The 19,532-nt window shown below is 38.1% G+C and overlaps 3 protein-coding genes and 1 pseudogene across 7 annotated transcripts; 1 reads left to right on the top strand and 3 right to left on the bottom strand.

The window, feature by feature from the left end:
- Positions 1 to 329: 329 nt before the first annotated feature.
- chlsn (cholesin) lies at positions 330 to 14,484 on the top strand. Of its 3 annotated transcripts, none has more exons than XM_084741478.1 (6): positions 330 to 476; positions 928 to 1,079; positions 1,178 to 1,297; positions 10,887 to 11,092; positions 13,328 to 13,409; positions 14,170 to 14,484. In XM_084741478.1, exons 2-6 carry the CDS (start codon positions 942 to 944, stop codon positions 14,347 to 14,349), a joined length of 726 nt encoding a protein of 241 aa, XP_084597604.1. In that variant the 5' UTR covers positions 330 to 476; positions 928 to 941; the 3' UTR covers positions 14,350 to 14,484. The 3 variants fall into 3 exon arrangements, with proteins under 3 accessions (XP_084597604.1, XP_084597605.1, XP_084597606.1); XM_084741479.1 differs by having other exon boundaries at positions 372 to 466; XM_084741480.1 differs by having other exon boundaries at positions 451 to 570.
- On the bottom strand, positions 1,502 to 3,400 carry LOC146311859 (G-protein coupled estrogen receptor 1 pseudogene; annotated as a pseudogene).
- Positions 6,097 to 10,862, bottom strand: LOC146311858 (uncharacterized). The gene is made up of 2 exons (XM_084741477.1): positions 8,981 to 10,862; positions 6,097 to 7,677 (listed from the first exon to the last, which is right to left on the bottom strand). Exons 1-2 carry the CDS (start codon positions 8,981 to 8,983, stop codon positions 6,619 to 6,621), a joined length of 1,062 nt encoding a protein of 353 aa, XP_084597603.1. The 5' UTR covers positions 8,984 to 10,862; the 3' UTR covers positions 6,097 to 6,618.
- A 1,827-nt stretch (positions 14,485 to 16,311) lies between the features above and the next one.
- Positions 16,312 to 19,510, bottom strand: gnptg (N-acetylglucosamine-1-phosphate transferase subunit gamma). 3 transcript variants are annotated; one of them, XM_084740045.1, is made up of 11 exons: positions 19,354 to 19,508; positions 19,189 to 19,243; positions 19,027 to 19,094; positions 18,256 to 18,310; positions 18,045 to 18,128; positions 17,860 to 17,953; positions 17,442 to 17,556; positions 17,272 to 17,354; positions 16,939 to 17,067; positions 16,742 to 16,823; positions 16,312 to 16,659 (listed from the first exon to the last, which is right to left on the bottom strand). In XM_084740045.1, exons 1-11 carry the CDS (start codon positions 19,418 to 19,420, stop codon positions 16,559 to 16,561), a joined length of 933 nt encoding a protein of 310 aa, XP_084596171.1. In that variant the 5' UTR covers positions 19,421 to 19,508; the 3' UTR covers positions 16,312 to 16,558. The 3 variants fall into 3 exon arrangements, with proteins under 3 accessions (XP_084596171.1, XP_084596172.1, XP_084596173.1); XM_084740046.1 differs by having other exon boundaries at positions 16,312 to 16,638; XM_084740047.1 differs by lacking the exon at positions 19,189 to 19,243 and having other exon boundaries at positions 19,354 to 19,510.
- Between the last annotated feature and the right edge of the window lie 22 nt (positions 19,511 to 19,532).

The following is a 19,532-nucleotide window of genomic DNA, read 5'->3' as shown; positions in this document are numbered from 1 at the left end:
TATTTAATTGTACAAAAATGTCCATTTCATGTTCATAATGTTTGATAAAGAGAGAAAAATAGTTTTTAAAGTTCAGAGTTATTGCCCAGTTGTTATGAAAATGTAGATGTTAAATTTCCATTTTATCCTTTTTCATCAAATGCTGTTACCAAGGTCAAAAATTAACTTTGAACCACAATTTTATACCATGTTTTGTCTTGAGAAGCATATAGGACTACAGTATTTAGTGTAATTTCAGTCATTAGTACCAGCAGCTTTATATTTTTACACAGTATCCTGCATTAAATCTGATGTTCAGTTAAATATTTTAACGCTACGAGGGTCTTTGAAGCAGTTACAGCCGTCGACCAATCAGAAAACAAAGAAAGATATCCGTCCAATCACGTCTCTCCTTGGCGACATCACTTCCTGGTTGAGTTCCCATGCTTGTTGTGTGCCGACTTCTGCACGTTTTTTCGCCGTTTAAGTAAGTTAATGTGAGTATAAGAACAATGTGACTAAATAAATGTTCGGTCTGTGATTATGTTTTAGTGTTTACAGGATTTTAATGTGGCGGTCGTAGAAACCATGGTGCGTAGCGTAACATTTGTGTTTCGGTCTGTAAAAACTGTTAACATTTTCTAGTGAAATCGAGCATATTCCTGTTGTTAACCATGTCCATGGGGATATCAGGCTACCTGTAATAACAGTATAAAGTTGGGAATAAAGAGATTTCCATGCAGTTATACATACATTATTTTAGAATTCATATTAAATTGTACATGAGGTCAATATATTGTTTTACTTCTCTGTGTGAGTGTTAGGAGATGTTTTATACGGAAGATAATTCACAATAAAACACACACACAGATTATTATTGTGTGTCCATTTACATGCAGTGTGTCTGTGTATCTGTTCTTTAATACATGTATATGTATTTGTGTGTAGGAGTAACTTAACCCATGGCCAAAGACAAATCTTTGAAACCAGGCACGAATCCGTCTAAAAAGAAGAAGCTGAATTCAGTTGCCAGCGAGTTTCACGAGGAAGAAATCATGGACACTAAAGTAAAAAAGAAAAGGAAAAGGATGGAAGTGGAGGTGAGTAGCAAAATCACTTGTACCTATACCTGTTTTATTATATAACACAACCTGAAAACGATATAAAAAAGTAATTAATGTTTGTTTGTTTATTTCAGGAGGCTCCAGTACAGATTCCTGATGCGACCATCACATCAAATGATAAAAATAGGAAAAAGGAAAAGAAACGCAAAAAGAAACAAATGGCTGAGGAAACACAGAAGACAGTGCAAACTGAGGTAATAATGTTGGCTTTTGAATAATATAACATAAACACTTAATTTGAAGTGGCTCAAATAAGACTGTCATTACACCTGTCATGAACATGAAGGAGTCTCTTTGAATGTTTATGATTGATGCCTTTAATTGTCATTCAGTCAATTATGCCATTTTTAATCCCAAGTTGACAATGTTTGAGATGTCAGATAACAACAACAAGCGAGCTGCCTAATGAGCTGACTCAGTCCTGGTGTGCCAGGAGTCAAACCTCAGCAAGAAAATCACCTGGGTACTGTATGTATGTACTGTATTCGTTGTTACCAAACTGGCCTCTGTAGGTCTGGTTGTGGAGGTTGTGTTTGACCGTGGTAATAATTTCATGTTAAAAAAAAAAAGAGAAGCTGAACAGTTTCCTCAAGTTTGATTATGTCAAGTTGTCATGGCAGTTTCTGTTGTCTTGACTCTTAAGTTGTCATAACAAAGACATTATTGGCTTGATTAATGTTAAAGACATTTCAAACAATGTCAACTTTGCATTAAAATGACATAACTAACCAAATTAAACTTAATGACTACAGTCAAACATTCATTAAGACTCCCTTGTAGTCAAGTCAAGTTTCAACAGCAGTTGGAGTCCTTGCTGGATAGATGTTGTTATCTATTGTCTGTGTGACCTGCTGTGTGCAGTTGTTTTTTATTTGTGGGAAGTGCATCAGTTTGTGGAAGGATGTTAGCCCTTAAATGTGTGGACTGGGTTGGTCTGTCACACGTGCTTGCAGCTGGTAAATAGATGGACTTTTCTGAGGCTGACCTGTGCAGTTTGACCCATCTGCTCTTCTGCTGAAGAAAAAGCTTGAGTTTCTCCTGAAATGTCTCTCCAAGGAAGCTGTAGATGAGCGGGTTCAGGCAGCTGTTAGAGAAGGCCGCCAGCCTGACAGCATGACCTGTCAGGGGGTAGTCCTGCCACAGCGTGCCACCGCCTGTGTCCCCTCGCAGAAGGTGAACACTTATAAACACATTCTCTGGGAGGCAGCAGAGGAAGAAGACGAGCACCGCTGCTGAGATCATCCGCAGGGCTTTCTGCCTGCGAGGCCTCTGGTGTGGGTCGCCTTGCTCCTTCTGACTCCGCTGCAGAACCTGAGCTATTCTCCAGTAACATTGACCCAAGATACAGAAAGGCAGCAGGAAACCCAGCATCACCTCGAGCCACTGGATCTGTGTGACGTTGGCGAAGCAGAAGTGGAGCTCACCAGCATGCTGTCCCTGAGCTATCGCGAAAGGAAGCACGGTGAACAAAGACGAGGACACCCAGATCAGGCAGCAGCTGAGGCGTGCGCGTGGCATACGGCGCCCCATGAAGCCAGTCAGTGCGACGAAACGGTCAAAGCTCATCCAGGTTAAGAAGAATACGCTGCTGTACATGTTGGCCTGCTGGAAGAGGTTCATGAAGGTGCAGAGGCCGGCCATGTCGTAGTAACCCTTCTTTAGGTTGAACACCTCAATCAGAGAGTCAGCCACGAGGGTAAGGTCAGCCACGGCCAGGTTCACAAAGTAGAGGTCCGGGGCTGACAGGCGGCCCCTGTGGTCCAGGTTGACCACTAAGATGAGGATGTTCCCTATGAAGCCAACAGGGAACAGGAATATTGTGTAGAGGCCAGAGAGGAAGAGGCTGATGATATAATGCTCATGGGTCTCTGAAGCCCCCTGCAGAAAATCAGAGACAACAGCCGTGTGTGTGTCATTCAGCTGAACAGTCGAGTTAGACTCAGTGATGACTCTGTAGTTCATGTACATGGTCATGTCCCTATTCCACTTTTGTGTTGATCTTGTGGTAAGTTGTCATTGTTCTTAGTTTTGCACAGGTTTTAAGCCCATGTTGAGTCTGTGGTGCCATCTGTTTTCTCTTTCTGCACCGTGGCCTTCTGGGATGTTCAGTGGAGTTGATGGCCACTCTGCTCTAGACAGAAATAAGAAGTGCAATAAGTCAACAGTTTGTTTTCAGCTTCTCAAGACTTAGATTTAGTGTGAATAAACAAATCTGTGGAGGCCAAAATTACGTATGTGTACATTGTCAATGAATGACAAAATATTTTAAATTGAATATACTGTATATTGGTTGGTGGTTACTATTAGTTGATCAAAAGAAAATTAGTTTCCAACTATTTTGATTACTGATTAGTCGTTTCAGTCATTTCTTAAAGCAAAAATGTAAAAAAAAAAAATGCTGGTTCAAGCTTCTTAAATGCATCGATTTACTGCTTTTCTTTGTAATTTATTTATTGCCAACTATCAAAAGCATAAAGCCCAAGGAACAAGCCCCAAAAATGTTTTGAAAATTGTAATAGTTCTTGTACTACAGTTGTAGCATAAGAACTATTAATCGATTAGTTTTTCGTTCCATAAACTGTCAGAAAAAAGTGAAAAATGTTGATCACTGTTTCCCAAATGCCAGGGTGCTTAAATGTCTTATTTTGTCCACAAAGGTATCCAGTTCACTGTCTCACAGTCCACTGACACATTTTATCTGTACACTTTTTCTCAAAAAATGACTCAAAATGTTGAAATGATGATCAACATGTTTAAATTAATTTAATGGCTAAATTCTAAAAGCTATAAAGGCATAAAAATGTGTCTTTATTTATACAGCAGCTGGTCAAATGAATGACCCAGTTTTCATTTGAAAACTATAAGACACAATAAATCAGGAAGCTTTGAAGTAATTTAATCTGTGATATATATGTTGACATTAATATAAGAATAGCTTAAACGTACCTTAAAGTTAAGTTTTGTTGCACTCCATAGTGGTCCTTCTAATCATCCTTGTCCTTACGGTGGTGATTATGAAAGCAGGTATGACAGTGAGTATCTAAAATCTAGAGACGTGTTGTGGTGCCACCCACCACTTACAAATGCTCAGTGCAGAAACACACACACAAACACACACACACACACACACACACACACACACACACACTTTTTTTTAGGCAAACATGAAAACATTTTTGGTCACAGCTTCATTTCAGTTTATTAGTAACGTAGTAATCAGTAATATTGAGCGTTGCATATTTATCTTGATAATGGAATTATTTTGTTGCATAAATAATTATGCCAAGTTAGAACATGGAGCCAGCTTTTCAATGCTGGCATTGAAGTACCATGATTGTATAATGTTAAAATATATAAATATGGGAGTCAGGGGACTTTTAATGAAGTCAGACTTACAGTATATTTACACAAAACAAGATGAAGGGCAGGGCTAGCCTCACTTCTGTTTTTTTCCTGCTTCAGACTGTTCAACATTAAAAAAACTCACCTTATTTATCTTTTTATTTTGGTTTATGTGCACCTGCTTGAGACTATAGATTTTCCACATTACTGTTGTAACACATCAAATTTTGTATTTAAACAATTTTGTGACAAATATTAGATCTTAACATATTGCTACTATGTTTTTATACTGTGTGAATGAGGTCTGACATTTCACATGATGCCAACATCTTATGTAACACGGCAGCTGTATTAATTTTCCTACGGGTCCGTGGTTTTGTGCCACTTTGTGTTGGCACAGACGCAACATATGATCCATGCAGCTCAGCTATTCCTAGAACTGGTGCCCATCAGTTTCTTGAAAGGAGCTGGAAAGTTCATATAGGATGTCGCTTGTTTGTGGCTTGTTTTGGTTCCTGAATGGCTTTAAAACTAATGACATGAAGAATATTGACACTGCTGGAATAAACTGGATCTGGCTTTTATTTTCCTTTAGTAAATGTTTCCTATGTGGCATTCAGGGAATTACAGAGGTTTTTCCAGGCATTTTGTCTCAATGGGCTTTTGTGCAAACCATGTTAATGCAAACAGAGACCATTTCCCACTAAAAGAGGTGTGTTTATGAGCAGGTTCTAGACATATAAAACTGACATACTTTTTAACTTTTTAAGTCCTTTTTAACATGTATTCATAGTTCTTTATTTGTTAAAATAAATATAAACATCAGGGTTGCAACCAATGATTTTTATTATGATTAATCAGCTGATTATTTTCCTGATTAATTGGTTAGTCTTTAAATGTCCAAAAAAATGTGAAATATAGTCATTACAATTTCCCAGAGCCCAACGTGATGTCTTCAGAATGCTTCTTTTGTCCAACCAATAGCCCAAAACCCAAAGTCTCTTCATTTACTCTCATGAATGACAAGGAAAATCAGTAAATCCTTACATTTAAGAAGCTGGAGGAAATGTTTGACATCGTTACTTGAAAAATGACTGAAAAGTTTAATCGATTATAAAAAAAATAGTTGTAATCTTATTTCCTTTTGATTAATTAATTGATGAATTGTTGCAGCTCTAGCTTGAAGATCGCTTAGTAGAATGAAGCTCCATGCCGGGCAACAGATGGCGAAGCACCTACTGCAATGCCAACACAACTGCCACATGCAAGCAGTGGAGATTTGCAAAATTCCACCAACATTAGTCCACATAAGTTGTCTCTAACTGAAATGGCCTCTAGCAGTATTGAAGAGTTTGAAGGAATTTATTATGTATCTAACCATTATATAGACCTGTAACTATGAAGGATTTTAACTTAAATTTTTAAAAAGTATTAAATGTTGTTGTGATCTTGACCTTTGACTACCAAAGTCCAATCGTTTCATGTATGAGTCCAAGTGGTCGTTTGTGCCAAATTTCAAGAAATTTCCTCTAGTTGTTGTTGAGATATGATGTTCATAAGAATGCAATGACTTGAAAACATAATGCCCCTGGTCATGGCCATCACCTGCATGGAGCCATAAAACCTTTTTTTTTTTTTTTTTTTAAGTTGTTTTGTTTTGTTTTTTTTTCAAAAATTCTGAATCACAGAGGTCCTTCAGTACACATTCATAAATGTGCACTAAAGAATTACGGTGATTGATCCAGTAGTATTCCAGATAAGCAACAGACAAGCTTCAGGTTTGTTGATTACTCACACCCCCCCCCCCCCCACACACACACACACACTTATGCCTGGCACGAATAATTAACATATTGTTATTATAGCAACAACCAGGACTCTGCCAACATGTTGCACAATTCTGAAGATGTACACTAAAATATTTATTTTTTGTAAAATAAAAATGTACAAAAGAAATGAAATTTGAAAAATATTTTTGCAAACTTTTAGTCACTTGAGACACTAAAAAGGAGAATGCATGCATGTAAAAGCATTTGCATTGTCAAGAAAAAATACAAACAGCAAAAGCATGTAAAAAGTTAGCATAAGAATATTTCTAATACATCAGATCTCAGCAGTCTTAATTTTGATGCATCAGAGGAGCTCTGTTGTCATAGATGAGAGTTTTTGTCCTCTATGACTCGATGTCCTGCAGGGTTTCTGTGATCTCAATGTGGGGAGCTATGATGTTTCTGTTGGGCTGCTGGCGCCCCGGACCTCGACAGCAGTCCCTCAGCTGCCTAAACACTCCGCGGAGACTCTCTCGACATGGCCTGTGCATGAACAGCACCAGCAGCAGGCTGACACTGCTCCCTGAGAAGAGCACAAACTCAGCCACGCTAAGAAGCGCTCGCTCCCTATGGGTCAGAACCTTCGTCTTCAGTTGTGCTCCTCTCACCAGCGCCACGCTGTAATAGAGCTGGCAGAAAAACACAACCATGGTGACTGTCAGGAACACAGGCCCCTCCTCAGAGCCGGACAGGAAGCGTCCTTTAGATTTCCACTGTCGGACACAGCCACCTATCAGAAGTCCCACTTGGAAGATGTATGGAATCAAAAAGACCAAACACAACCTCGCAGCTGCGTACGAAACGCCAGCACTGACCAGATCCATAAAACAAACGACCACTTTGTTCAGATCTTCATGGGGTCCACGCAACCCAGCCAGCAGCAAAGAAATCAGGACAGGGATCAGGATCACCAGAGCCACACAGACCCCAGGCCTCCTCAGCAGGGCGTGGGAAGGCGGATCCAGAGTTAGGACATAAGCCATCAGCACTAAGATCAACAGGCCACACAGAGAAGCTGTGTTGATGGCGAAGGAGAGAGCAGCACAGCCCAGGCCTGTGGTCTGCAGGTAGGCAGGTCTGTAGGCCACGGCGTGGAGGGAGAGGAACAGGAGCAGCAGCTGGAAGCCACAAAAGGCCCAAAGGAGGCAGTCGAGCAAGGCCAGCTGTCTCTGGGCTCTGTAGGTCTGGATGAAGCTGTAGAGCAGGAAACAGGCGGCAGTGAATCCCAGTGCTGCCAAGAAACTGTACACATAGTTTGCTCTGGAGGTTATGTCATTGGCTGCAGTGACATCGCCAACATTGAAGGAGGTTGTCAAAGTGGAGGTGTATATGATGGTGGAGGCGTTACTAAAAGGAGGTGTGGTGCTGGCCTCAGTGGTGGACACGTTCAGGCTTTGATTAAACTGGAAGTGAAAAGAGAAGACACATGTCAAACATTTCCACCCATCATAGTACAGACATTATACAACATGAGCTCACAACAATACAACAACTGCTCTAGTCTAATAAATATGGCATGTATAACATATGAAAAGTTTTAAGAAATCCAAGTAGGGGGAAGTACTGAAAATTCTGAGATTAGTGATGCCACAATTTCCCATTGCTGCTCATGTTAAAAAAAAATGTATGTCATCTTGTCTGATGTCCACACAAAGAGTTCAGTGCTGTCCACAATCAATTAACCAGACACTGCGTTTTACACAAGACATGAAGTAGGATGCAGTATTTGTTTATTTATTTATTTACTTATTTTTATTTCTTTGGAGCAGTAAAGTCTAAGTTTATGTTGATGTTTTTAACTGAGATGTTCCTGCGGGCAGCTGATCCCTGATACTGGCCGTGCAGAATTAGTTCTGTTTACTTATGTTTAAGTTTGTGCTCATCATTGCCGACAAGGGATGAAAAGATAGTCAGTTTCATGATGAAAGGTTGAGGTTGAGGTTTTTAATATAAAACTTGGTGAAAGGATTTTGTTTATCAGTACTTCTGAACAATTTCAACACATTCTAACAATACCATGATAATACTGAAAACCGTGATAATTTGGGTGATTTGTGTGAAGTTCACCTCTTTTTTTTTCCCCTCAAAATGTCTGCACTGAACAGGCACTTTTGGTAGGGTCATTTTACACAGTTTTCAAAACATTCCCTTCATATGATTCCTTGAGGCTTTTTTCTCATTCAGAACAAATTGAGGACACAAAAATGATTGAGTTTATTTATGTTCCAATTTAGGTTGAGGTTAGCTCACTTTTGGGTAAAATGCCTGGACTTTCAAAGTTCAGATAAGTATTTATCACCTGCTGTCTGTAAACCAGCTGCTCTTTCAGTGCAAAAAAAAACAAACAAGTAAAATACATAGTTAAGAGCAACTTTGTTTGAGTTTTTAACTCATTTATCAGCTGTTTCAGTACATTTTAAACAGTGTTTACCGTTGCTCAGCTGTGAATCATTTAATGGTTTTTCCACAGGAACATACTCTTACAACATATAGTGCATTTCCTTCCTAAATGAACTCATCGTTGAGCTAAAATGTGAACGTAACTGGAAGCTGTCATTATAGATCTCTAACACTGACTATTTTTAATTTAAAAAAAACTTGTGTTTTCTAAAATCATTTCTGAAACCATATGTCCCTTTTGGCCACTCTTTGTCTGTTCCCCTTTGAGGAACTGCCTGCTCAGTAAAAACACATGTTTCCACTTACCATTTTCTGCCGTCGTCACCCGCTCCTCTTCTGTTTTGTATCCACCAGCCCGAGGCTGCTGATCGACTCAAACCTCTGAAAATGATGCTCGTTGCATGGACACGATCGCTCACTGTGAGGGACTTTTATATGTCTGTGGGCGATACCCCGCCAGCATACTTTCAGAGTGACTTCGTGGCCATGTGATCAAAATCTTTTCCTCCCCTCCCTCTTTTTTTTTCATCATCACTGTGCAGAGTGAGGTCCGTTAAATCAGAGAGCATACTGCGTCCCTTGTTTAACTTCCCCTGAGAGTTAAATGCAGTCTTTAAGTTGTGCTGTGGTTTCTGGCTGCAGCAGTGAAATGGCGTTAATATGGTTCTGTGTAGAATAAGTCATTTATTCTGCAGAAGAATTGATAGATAACCAGTTTCACCTTGTTACAGAGTGAAAATATTTCCTCTTCTTTTCTCTGTGGGAGTGTTGTCTCCTAGCAATGTTTCAGTCATGAAACTGAAATCCAATTTTTGTTTCGATTCAAATTTCACTCACATAACACCTGTTTTTTTTTCACTCTCCCATGTATGATTTGGCAATAAAACCTGACTAAACAGGTGGTTATTTTTAAACAGTGCAACTGTGTGGTATGAATAAGTGTGAGCAAGTCAGACGCAGCGCTGAAGGGATGTTGTGCACCACAATAAACCTCACCACACAGTAAATGTAAATGCGTGTGATGCTGACCTCATAAAGCTGTATATACAGGAAACGTCCCTCTGAGCTGCAGCAACAGGAAGTGATCCAAAGCAAAAAAGTGCATTTCACTTTCATTTGTCTCTTCATTGTAGAACAACTAAATGTCAAATTTGTTTTGCAGACAGCAGATATCAAACATTAGATATTAAAGCTTGGTTGTATCAACAAAGATTCATAAACTGATGAAATCATTGTTTAACTTAGCTTTATGTTGCAATGTAAACATTATATTCCAACCTTTTTACTTTAAATCTGTATTAAATTTAACTCTGTTGCACCAAAAATTTAAACTTCAATTTGACCTGTGATGTAGTGTTAACTTTAAACTTACACCTGAGGAGGTTTAACTTTTAAAATAGCTGCTCCAAAGGGATAAACTCTTCCCACTTGAGTTTTATGATGCATCTCTGCTTTCTTTCATTCCAGTTTATCTGTAACAGTCCGTCAGTTGGTGCCAGGCAATCACTTTTTTCCTCACAGTGCTGTTGTCTGTTTTTTAATCCTGTATGATTTGGCCATATTAGATCATTAATTTGGCCAAAAGGTTTTTCATAAAGGAGAAATTAGAGCTTCTCTGCCAAGCCATCCTGAGTAGACTAACTAGGCTAACTAATATTTTAGCTGGCTAGTAAACAATTTGACATTTTGTTAAAGAATACAGAGCAGCTGAAAGGTCACACTTTTTAAAATGTATTTATTGGCATTTTTATTTGTTTTAATTTCAGTACAGAAGCGTATCACTTCATTAAACTCTAAAATCTAAATCACTAAACTTTGATTTCCGAACTGAGAGTAGTTTTCAATTGTGAAACAGAACTCTGCTTAATTTTAAATCTGGATTTACTTGTTTTAAACCTAGTTTTCCTAAATGATGATTAGAACTAGGGTTGAATTAATATTTGCTGGTGCAACCCAGTCTTAAGGCACAAGGAAGATCAGTTCTGCACTGACCCAGAAAACTGAAAATTCTCAGGAAATGACCTTCAATGTACACAAAAAGTGAATTATTGTTCTAACATTTGTCTTATCATTCAATCACAGTCAGTGTGAGTTATTTAGGGATGTTTGATAATGGAATCACACGAACACAGAAAATGATAAGGGTCTACAAAGGAAGGTCTGCTAACGTAGATAACTCCTACAGGCCTTTTGTTTTGTTTTTGCGTGACAGATTTCAGATCCACCCCGTCGCCCAGAGGGGACACACAAGCTAGAGGGAGAGGAGGACCTGAGCCCTGAGGAGACGCGGGTCCTGGAGAGGAAGATGAAGAAGATCCTAAAAAAGGAGGAGAAGAAGAGGCTTAAAGCAGAGGGAGTGACCGCAGAGAAAACATCTGGACCAACTGCATCTCAACAGGCCTTAGATTACCTCACCTGGTAAGAGACGCTCTTATTTAGTACGGAGCACGCCTCCTGCCTATGATGTCATCACCTCTTATGTAAGAAACCAGAGGTCCAAAGAAACCGCACATCTGTATCCATGTAACCAGTAAACTCAAAAACACTGCTTTACTTTTCAGGTATTTAAGCCATGATGTGGATCCAGAAATCAAAGATGGTTCACAAACTGTCCATCTGTAACTCTTCTGACAGCACTAAATATGATGCGTTTCTCTGGTAACGTTTCACAGCAAAAATATACAGCAAAATATAATTAGAGCCGCAGCAATATATATCATCTCTGTAGCAACATGTATGTTTTCAGATATGAGAACGTTTTTTAAAACAATGCTTTGAGTGATTTAGATGTAGCACAATGGGAGACATTTATGAGAACAAGAGGAAGTCTCTGGCAGGTGTTAGTGCCATGAAGCTGTGCTTCTTGTTTTACAGCCTGCTCCTAATCCACTTGCAGTTTTAAAAGAGTCAGCAATCGACTGATACCGAACACATACTACTGATGTTTATTTTGCTATTTATTTCTATTTCATTTTCGTTTAATTTCTTAGTGTTCACTTCTAGAATTGGTTGACTATGTATATGTTAAATTGTTTAACATGTTAAAAAAAATTCACTTATATGAGATATAAATATTCTTTAGTAAAGTCATTTGTTTAAGAAAGGAGCCGTCTGAGTACTTTGCATAATCATCAGTGCAAACTTGGTGCACAATCTAGAGGAAAGGTCACCAGGCCCAGAATTCATTTCAGCTCAAGAATTCACTATATTGACCACCGTATCAGTAATAAGTGAATTTTTCTCCTCTAAAATTAGTATCATCAGTCTAAAACAAAACATATTGGTTGGTTCAACACGTATTTGGGAATCAATATAGCCCTCAAAACAAATGGGAGTTATCTTATGGAGTCTTTTTGAGGTCTTTCATCTTCAGCTCTTTGGTAAATGTTGAGGTTGTTTTTGTTTGGTTGAGCCTGGTAAAAGAATTGTATTGTATGTTAAAGCAAAACCACACTGACTTTACTTATAAAATTCAGTTTACGGGTCACAAGGAGTGCTGTCAAGTCTGGGAAATTTGTTTCTAAAGTCTGACAAAATAACCGATGTTGTCATCAGGGACATCACATTTGCTTGTGACAAAATAGAAAGCTTGCAAAATTTGAGGTAGTGAGTTTGAAAGATATGTGTTCTCCAGACAAGCAGGGTGTAATGCTGCAATCCATCGCAAATCAGAAGTCAATAGTTCAGAGTCGGCATTCCCGACTTCTGATCCAAATGTGTTTCAGTGCTTCTGCTCAGGAAAACATGGACGCCCTCAGCAAACTAGTGTTTGTATGTCTCTGATCATCACAAGCATCACCACAGCAGCTGATTTGACAGATAAGCACACTTAAACATCAAGCATAAATCAGCTAACTGGAAATTCCAACTACAAAGTTGTCACAGCATGTCACACGAGAAGCAATACATATAGTAAAAATGAATGGAAAAGTAATAGTGTTGTCACGATTGTGGAATTTCATGGACTAACATGCCAACTAATATGTTAAATGAGATGAGTGGTGACAAGACCACAGCACTGTGAGTAAGTGAGAGGAGCTGGGACTAGGTGGGCACTGCAGCTGTGTGTGTCAGCTCTCTGTCAGAGGGAAGAGAGAGTGTAGGTGGTACCAGAGTATCTATACTGTGAACAAAAAGAGTATTGAAAATATTTCAAATATTCAGTATTGATATTTTTGACATCACTAGAAGGTAAGGTGTGTGTGCCATATTGCTGTGATGTCAGGTGTGTTCATGTCAGCGAACTCAAGTTTCTGACTTCTAATTCCAACTTGAATGACCTTTCCACTGCACTTTTCTTGAGTTTTTTTCTGAGTTTGAGGTACAATGGATTGTAGTAATGAAAGATGTAATAAAGTTGCATTGTGGGAAATGTATGATCTAGTGTCTAAAAGCTCAGGACATCTTGGACGACTTTGATTCTGACCATTCCTCTTCTATCTCTTGTCTGTTACACAACTATACAGTGAGCACTATAAAGAAAACGAGTATAATAGCTCAAACAACAAACTGGTATGAAGCAAAAACTAATTTCTTATGATTCTTAATAATTTCCACTCCCTCTATTTATGTGCAGTCTCTGCTTTTTGCAGTAGTTCACTGATGTAATACTGCAGCCCACACCTACAGCTCGCTCTGCTTTTGTCTTTGCAGCTGGGCTGAAAACCATACAGAGTGGAAGTTTCAGAAGACCAGGCAGACGTGGTTACTGCAGCACATGTTTGACTCAGAAAAGGTAAAATAAACCTGCGTGAGCTGATGAGATGATGGGGGGATTTTTTTTTTCTCTGCTGAGGTTTAGAGGGAGGGAGATTTTGAGCTCAGAGCTATGTCTTCCTGTTTGATTAGACTGTGAGTTACACCCAACTCGCTGCAATCTCCATTCAGAAAGAATAACGATATGGTTTTAAAGGCTGATGTTTTTACCATGGTTGCGCTGTTAAAAAAAACTTTTGTAGAATGGAAAGGTTAGTCTACAAAAAGTTGATTAAAAAAGTTCAGAATTTCACATCACCTGTGTATTTCTTGCAGTATGAACTTCAATCATGAATTGCACTCAAAATAAATTTAAAGGTCCTCATTAGAATTACGTTGTTTTAGAAATACAATATAATGCATATTCACTATAGATAACTACTTACTCATTTTTTGGACACAGTATTATAATATGTGGTAACACTTTGAGGGGGTGTGCATGAGTCATTAGACTGTAATAACCATGTCATGAACTTAAATAACCTGCAATTAACTTCAATGAGTCTTTATAAATGCTTGACTTGTCATTAAGTGTATTTAGGTCAATTATGTCATCTTTAATACAAAGTTGACATCGATTGAGATGTCTTCTTTATGACAACTTGACCTTAACCAAGAAAACATAACCTAATAATGTCTTTTTCACAACAACTTGACCTTATCAGACTTAAAGAAGCTTAGTTTGACCACAGCTGTTCATGAGACCATTATAAACGATCTTTTAATATCCTCATTCTCAGATTCCAGATGAGAAGTTCTCTGTGCTGCTGCAGTACCTGGAGGGGCTGCGAGGGGGAGCCAAAGACACCACGGTGCAGAAGGCCTTGGCCCTCGTGGAGGAGTCAGGACAAGCACCAGAGGACACAGCTGTCCAGCAGAGGGCGCACAGAGCCAGAGAAGTTATCCAGCTGCTCTCTTGAACCCACCACCATCAAAGAAAAGCATGAAATGAAAAAGAAAAAGACTGTAACGTGTTTGTTGATCAGTGGACTGAATTATTGCCCTGGTCTCAAGCAAAGACTTCAAACTTGCTGTTTTATGTGTAGTTTATTTTTTATTTTTTTGAGTTGTTCTTTGGGGAAAGACGAGTTTTGAGTAAATTACCAGTATTGCTCACATTTTTTCATTTTCTTCTCTGTTTCTGGACATAATTACATTGTTATCGGGAGTAATCAGTCACCAAATACATTTTAAAAAATATGAAACGTATATTATTTTTTTTTATTACAAGTTACACTTAACATACATAAGTTACCAATGACACTGTAGCTGATTTTCACTACTCTTTACAGCTCCAAATGTAAGAAATTGAGAGTCCATTGCCCAGATGAGGACAGATGTAAATCCCCAAAGATGATAAAGAAAGCTGGGAGACTGCCGGAGTTTAAAGTCTCAGGAATGTTTGTAGTTGAGACATGTTTGTGCCTGTCAAAGCCCCGTAATCTGTGAAGTCACTGATGAGAATAACTTCTCTCATCCACTCGCTGTTTAAGATGGATAAATGTTTTGATTTTACACTTAACTTATCACAATAATGCTTTCCAGCTATGTTACATATATGTGCATTTGTATTCATCTGCTAATTCGAATCTCCTCCATGCTATAGAAAGATATATAGTAGGTACAGGAGCAGCTGCAGGATCAGAGAGAGTGTAGACTTCCTCCTGCTCTACAGAGACATGTTTTGACTCTTAACTCAGGTTACAGACTTTTCAGGAAGGAAACTCTATATGTGGGTGAAAGATGATAACATCACTTCCTGGATGTATACATATACACAAAAATGCAGTACACTTAATATTCCAAATACATTTTGAAGAAGAACTCTCACTGTATCAGACTACATGCATAAATAACACCAAGAGACCCAGAGGAGAAATTTGGCATCTCCCTGGGAGACAAATTTACAAAAATGCACCATGAATTGCTATAACAAATACATTTATTAACTGCTGATAATTAACAACAGAAACCACATGACTGTCTCACTTCACCACTGTCAAAATAGTTAGTTGAAAGTCTCTACTTTGCACAGGAAAAAAATCTTTTTACATTCCCAGATGCTGAGAATGCTTTGTTGGGAGATGTCAAATTTGTTCATTTTCAAGCTCTCATGATTGAACACATCCCCACATTAAACACATTGGGGCATTTTGAATGTCTTAAGTTAAGACACCATTCATAAAAAGCAAAAAGTCATCACTGGTTATAGAGCTATAAGTTTGTGCGTAACTTGCTCTTCTTCTGTTTTAGTTAAGAATGTGAATTCATGTTTCATAACATCATTATGCATTTTACTCAATAAAAACGGGTCTGTGTCACATGTTGGATCACAACCTGTTTGGTAAATTTGCTGTCAAAGCCTTATCTGTTCACATCCATCTCTAAATTCAGTTATACCATTGCAAATGTTGTACCTAGGGATGCAGGTAAATATTATTTTCATTATCGATTAATCCGTCAGTTATTTTCTGGATTGATAGATTGGTTGTTTGGTCCAGAAAGTGTCAGATGTCAAATGGTGAAAAATGTTGATCAGTGTTTCCCAGATGCCATGTTAATGTCCTCAAATGTGTTGTCCACAACCTGAAGATATTTGGTTTACAGTCAGAGAGAAGATACCAGAAATATTCATATCTAAGACACTGAAAAATGTTTTTTGTTATAAAATAAATCAATTATCAAAATAGGTAGCGATTAATTTCATAAGAGATAAATAAACTCTTGTAGACATTTTCCCATAGTGCCTCTTACCTGGAACAAGACACCCATTTCAAAAAGTGAGCAGGAGAAAAATATGGTTTGAGGTTTGAGTCTTGACCTGTAGCTGCCTCTTGGGACCTGATAACATTCAACTTTTTATCCACTCTCACAACTTTCCATTTTCTCTTAAAACCATGTTTTATTTCTCAATGTGTAGCATATTTACAGAATATAATTCATTGACATGATTCCTTCTGATGAAAGTCCTGGAGAGAGCCAGCTGAGCGTCATAACTCCTTAAAAAAAAAAAAAAAAAGTCTGACAAGTCTGTTATCCACAAATGAGACCAGCGAGTGTCCATGTCGCTCATGTTGACAACAAAATTTTCAGATCTATTCAGTCTGCACATTTGGAGAGGGCAGACTTTCACTGTGGATCAGAAAGGCCGTTGTCTCCCCTCAGATGTGGATCCTTAACTGTCACGCTTGCTGTGGTTTTTGCTTCGTCTACAACATAGAGCAAAGATACTGCACATAACAATTCTATTCAAGTTATTACATACTGTATAAAAGTTGAATTAGTGAAGGCAACCTAGTTGTGTTCACTTACTTTGCTTTGAATCAAAAGGAATATTGTGTTGAGTGAGGAGAGCACGCAGTCTCTCAATCTCTTCTCTCTGTTTTTGAAAATCCTGTATGAAAAAAATATATGAAGAGAAATAATACTTCTGTCCCACATTTTAAGCAGTATTGTATTATGCATTATTATGTAGGCTATCATTTGTAAGGGTATATAAATACACACACCTCTGTACATTTCTGTAAAGAGTTGTGTGTTCCTGTATCAGGTGTAACTTCTGGCAGCTTTATCTTCACTTTTTGGCTTTTCAGGAGACCAGCATCCTCAAAAATATCCCTCAGAAGATTGTTGTATCCCTGCAGCAAACATACATTGTGTGTTAGACAAAACCATTAGATAAATTACTAAAACTGGAATAAAAATCATAAATGAGGACTATATTGACTATATGTCTGTGTTTAAATCACTATGAGAACCTTAAGTAGACCTATGCATTTCACCAGCTTGCAAGAGATAAAGCCAGTCGGACTGTTTTATCTGTCAACCAAACTGGTCTTTACCTGCTCAGTAATAAGACCTTCATAGCGAGCCTGCTCAGCTTCATCCCATTCCTTCTGCAGCTTCTCATTCAGTATCGGGTACACTAATAGAGAGCATACAAATGGTCAGAAAACACTATTAACACTGCTTTATACCATCACTGACTTGTGCTGTTAAGATTTTGTCTTACCTAAAAGAGAATGTGGATGGCAAACAAGTGGAGTCTCAAAGGTTAGTGAGTACACACAAGTACTGGGCTCTGACACTTGAGCAAGCTTGCTGCTTGCACTGCAGACAAAAATCACCTGCAGAAACGTGTTAAACAGCAAATTGTGAGAATGGCTGATTAGAGAGTTGTCTGTCGGATATAGCTCTGGAGTGACTCTTCCAAACTTTTTTTTCTGAGTGTTTAATTAAATATTAGGTCGTAGTAGTCATAGTTGTAGTCGTAGTTGCTGCTTTGTTTTTCATTTATTATCTCTAAACTGTTACATAATCAGTCTTATATTTAAAAAGAGACACAGACATTAAAAAAGAGGCCGATGGAAGCTCATACATGTTGTTAAATGACTACCAGAATATGTTAAGACATTTAAAACTCCACTAACCTTTGTTTCCCTGTTTCTGGTGCCACAAGCATCCCCGTCTCTCATCCACATGCCTGTGAAAGTGTTGTTTACTATCTCCCACTCCTGCCAGATCCTAAACCCACACATGGCTGTGTGTCAATCATTCACATATTGATATTTGCAACAAAGGTAATGGTAGGTAACGTAAGGTAACGTTATCTTACCCCAGTATCCCACTGTAGGCATTCCATCTAAATGACTGCTCATGCTGGGTGATGTTGTGAAATGGACAGAATTCATATTTATACCTGCAAAATGACCAGATAACAGGCATGGGTTCAACAATTAGCATCCACAACAGGTCACTGTAGAGAATCAGCTGGAAGGGAATAAAAACACAAACTGTCTTCACATGATGTGACTTAAAATACTTACGTTGACTCTGTGAGACTGAAGCACTTTCCAGTGAGCCGATGAAAATGCGCAGGGCCTTGAAGAAGACATTAGTGTTGATGTAATTAAGAGAATTCAGTGAGTGGTTAATCAACAGAAAATGCTGTGATCACTTTCAGTAAACATCAATTGTTTACCTTTTCTCCCTACTAACATTCAAACACAGGTAAAATAAATAAATACAAATACTCTTTCTGAATCCTGTGTATTCTGTAATTCTGGCACAGAATCACCTGTACATTACTTTTGTGAATGCGTCTAATTTAAATTATTCTTAATTTATGGTTAACTTGTTTTTGATATGTGGGATTAAGATTAATTTACAGAAAAAATATGTTATTCTTTCTTATGGGAAAAATGATCAAAAAATAAAAGTCATTAATTCAGTTTTTATCCTCTACTTTTATACTGTAAGTTTTAGATCCAAAAATGCAAAATGCAAGTATGGAATGAGACTGTACTTTGAAACACCAACAGGACTGACAAATCAGCAGATCATCAGGACTATGGCCATGTATAATCCTTTACAAAATTCTTTTTAATTTAAACATGTATGTACCCCTTTTCTTTTTGTTTTTCGTTTGTCATTAGTTGTTGGCTTCTTTCTTTTATTATCCTGTTATGATCATTGAATAAAAGACGTTTTGGGGAAAAAAGATTGACTAATTCAAAATTAATTTTAAACAATAGAGGAAGACATCTAAACACAGGATTAAATATAATATAGGGTATAAATTATGTGAAACAATTTACCAGACACTGGAGATGGGGTCACTTTAGGCTGTAGTCTGCTTCCCTGAGCCAGAAAGGGATTGTTCAACCTAGACAGAAACACAGAGGATGAGTCAGACAGAGTCTAATTAATGTCGACAAGGTGCACATTGTAACAGTCTGATATGTTTTATCTTAATGTACCCAAATGTGTTTGGCTCCTCGACTATCTTCATTTTACCGGCGAACCCATGGTTTGCTACGTAAAAAAAACAATTAACACACACCATTACAACATAATGTGGCGCATATGCTTTGGCATTAATGAAGTAAAACAGGATGCACTCCGATGAGTATATAAACACTTACTGAAAACAGACGCACAAATCATCCACAACCATAATAAATTATTAATTCCATTGCACAAACAGTCCATGGCTAATTTTTCAGTGACTACGTGCGGTTTTTCGGCTATTTTCTAGCTACATTTCCTATTCTTTGGCTCGGACGTCAGGTGACAGGTCACATGATCAAACAAAGATGTGCGC

Source organism: Lutjanus erythropterus, chromosome 17, assembly GCF_056507025.1.
Source record: "Lutjanus erythropterus isolate fLutEry1 chromosome 17, fLutEry1.hap2, whole genome shotgun sequence".
Lineage (NCBI taxonomy): Eukaryota > Metazoa > Chordata > Actinopteri > Lutjaniformes > Lutjanidae > Lutjanus > Lutjanus erythropterus.
Note: the sequence above shows the minus strand (reverse complement) of the source record. Positions and strands in the feature narration are given on the sequence as shown.

Coding starts and splice junctions, on each gene's coding strand:
- gnptg (XM_084740045.1), bottom strand. CDS start 19,420: ATGGACTGTTTGTGCAATGGAATTAATAATTTATTATGGTTGTGGATG. Junction 17,954..18,044: donor GCCTACAGTGGGATACTGGG/GTAAGATAACGT, acceptor GTGTGGGTTTAG/GATCTGGCAGGAGTGGGAGA. Junction 17,557..17,859: donor CCAGAAACAGGGAAACAAAG/GTTAGTGGAGTT, acceptor ACGTTTCTGCAG/GTGATTTTTGTCTGCAGTGC.
- chlsn (XM_084741478.1), top strand. CDS start 942: ATGGCCAAAGACAAATCTTTGAAACCAGGCACGAATCCGTCTAAAAAG. Junction 1,080..1,177: donor GGAAAAGGATGGAAGTGGAG/GTGAGTAGCAAA, acceptor TGTTTATTTCAG/GAGGCTCCAGTACAGATTCC. Junction 13,410..14,169: donor ACATGTTTGACTCAGAAAAG/GTAAAATAAACC, acceptor CCTCATTCTCAG/ATTCCAGATGAGAAGTTCTC.